The following is a 2,778-nucleotide window of genomic DNA, read 5'->3' as shown; positions in this document are numbered from 1 at the left end:
TGACCATTAGACTTCATTGTAATAGGGATTTAGTTCCATTTTCTGGGATTTAGTTTAGCATACTCATTGTTTACCCTATACAATAGTGTTTAAATATTGTGTACTCATAGGAAGAAGTACATAAACAAAATTGAACTGATTCTTAAGTCGCACACCCATTAAAAGGAAAGGTCTGGTAATCGGCCTAAAATTACAAAAAAAAAAGATGATTTCAAGAGTTTGAGTACAAGACAAATATTAATTCACTGCTAATAGAGAAGGTGGAAGATATGGCTTAGCTGTTGATAACAAAAATTGATAACTTGGAGATTTTATTTATTTGTTGCAGTATCCTATCAAAACGTTAGTTTTCAACCGACTGAGGGCGCTAAACTGAGATATTTTTCCTATGATAATATAAGTAATAATAGAAATATCGATATAATAATAAGAATTACTTTACCGACTGACCACCCACACTCATTTATTATGCAAAATGATTTATTAAATTACACATTACAATTACATTTACATTTTATACCAAAACACCAGAAAATAATGGTTAGAGAAAAATCTAAATTGTGAAACTAGTTTAAAAACACAATAACAATTATTTTTAAAATAGTGAGATGCGCACAAAAATATTAAGTGTTTTGCTTTAGGGCACATGCGACTTGCACTCCTATTCTTTATTAAGTGTTTTGCCTTAGGGCACATGCGACTTGCACTCCTATTCTTTATTAAGTGTTTTGCCTTAGGGCACATGCGACTTGCACTCCCATATTAAGTGTTTTGCCTTAGGGCACATGCGACTTGCACTCCTATATTAAGTGTTTTGCCTTAGGGCACATGCGACTTGCACTCCTATATTAAGTATTTTGCCTTAGGGCACATGCGACTTGCACTCCTATATTAAGTATTTTGCCTTAGGGCACATGCGACTTGCATAGAAACTACTTGTTATAAATTAAACCATACGATAACTATATGAAGAAATGTTAGTTAGCCTTTATAATGGACTGACATTAAAAAATCGTATGTCACATAAATAATGTATTATGTGATTATAATTTGTGCATGCTTATTAAATTTGTAAATTTATTTAATGAGGAAATGGGCAAAAAAATACAACCCTAACAAAGACGAAAACAAGATTGTTCTAAAAATGCTTTAAAATGTTAAAATACAGATAAACATTTCACAACACAAAATACAGTAAAACTATTTGCGACTATTATAGTACCTCGCTCGATGCTCTGCAACAGGATTTCTATTGGACGTAGTGGGCGCGGTTTGCAAATTGCAGCTTCGTGGGCAATTAGGCTATTGTTTCCGTTTGGCGAGGTAATGTTTTTAAAAATCTCCTCTGTGTAGTTTATAACATATATATGCCTACATTCAGTGGCGTATCCACTGGTGCTCGGGGTGCCCTTCAGAGGTTGAAAAAAAAAATAAAAGGCGTTACTGATTGGCAAGAATGCTACAGTTTCGCTGTTCAGAAAGCGAAACACTATTGATGTCTTATTAGAAAAATACTGTAGGTGATACTTGACTAATAGGACAATGTTACTGATTTTTTTTTCAGCAACACCATATAAGAATGCTGCTATTTACGGGCATTTAGAGCTGCTACACTTTTATGTTTATTTTTGCCACAGCCCTAACGACAGTATAGGGCTGAGGCGGGTGTTAAACGCTTGGTACTTTCTCCATATGTTTGCCATACATGCATAGGCCTACAAATACTAAAATGTACTTAAAATTGAACGAGACATGATATCAATTAAGACACTATAAAATAAATATTTGAGAATGCAATTTCTGGGCTTTTAGTGTTACATCATTGATATTTTTTCGCGTCAGTCCCAACAATTGTGGGGCTGAGGTGGGAGTAGACTCTCCTGATATTTGCCATTCCCTCCTATAGTTTTTTTTTACATATATATTTGATGTATTTATAATTGAACGTCAGCCTAACTGGTCATATTATAAACAATTATAATTTTTTTAAATATCAAAGAGTGCTATTTTTAAGTTCATCTCTAACCATTGTGAGACTGAGGTGGGTGTGGTGAGCCCTTATGCTAGTTTTCCCCCTCTAAAATTTCTAAATTCCCTCCCAATGATCAATGAGTCTAGCTATGGTCCTGAAAGTAACTAATATCAGCATTATATTTAGTAAATACTTCTTATGCGAGAACACTATACAACTCGACTTATGGTTTTCATTATGATTGTTTTAGGATAAGATATTTATTATTACAAGTAGTTCAAATAATATTTCAAACTCAAATTTATGTCACAATTTAAAAAGTAATACTCTAATTTGTTTTTGTTGACTCAATTTGTCAAATAAAAGCAATTTAAAAAGGTAATTTAAGTTCCATCATCATCATTTATTATCAATATCATCATTTATAATCACCATGAATTATCATTTTAAATGTTAGCGAAGTGTATTGATCTTTTTAGTTTTTTCTTCTCTTGTGTGGGGGTAACCCATTTTCATTCAATCTCATTTATTTTTTCATCATTTTATAAATATAAATTTATAAATAAAATATCTTATTGCATATCACACTTTTTAAATATAGGCCTATACGTAGAACATAATAATTACAAAACAGTATTCAAATGACATAAAATGATAATGTAATCATACATTTCTGTAAATAATTTATCAATAGTGTGAAATTCAGACCGAAACATGGATGTTGCAATTCTTGCAACAACACACACACACACACACACACATATATATTATATATATATATATCTGTCTCTTATACACATATAGAT

At 31.7% G+C, this 2,778-nt stretch overlaps 1 protein-coding gene across 1 annotated transcript in view; it reads right to left on the bottom strand.

Moving 5' to 3' along the window:
- Positions 1 to 237: 237 nt before the first annotated feature.
- LOC117101036 (histone-lysine N-methyltransferase, H3 lysine-79 specific-like) overlaps positions 238 to 2,778 on the bottom strand; it is a 5,980-nt gene continuing 3,439 nt past the window's right edge. Inside the window, exon 3 of the mRNA XM_033240902.1 lies at positions 238 to 278. Coding sequence (XP_033096793.1) covers positions 238 to 278 — 41 coding nt within the window. The remainder of the gene's footprint in view (positions 279 to 2,778) is intronic.

This window comes from Anneissia japonica, unplaced genomic scaffold (genome assembly GCF_011630105.1).
Source record: "Anneissia japonica isolate Jap-2015-1 unplaced genomic scaffold, ASM1163010v1 scaffold1785_len1016330_cov206, whole genome shotgun sequence".
In the NCBI taxonomy this organism is placed as follows: domain Eukaryota; kingdom Metazoa; phylum Echinodermata; class Crinoidea; order Comatulida; family Comatulidae; genus Anneissia; species Anneissia japonica.
Note: the sequence above shows the minus strand (reverse complement) of the source record. Positions and strands in the feature narration are given on the sequence as shown.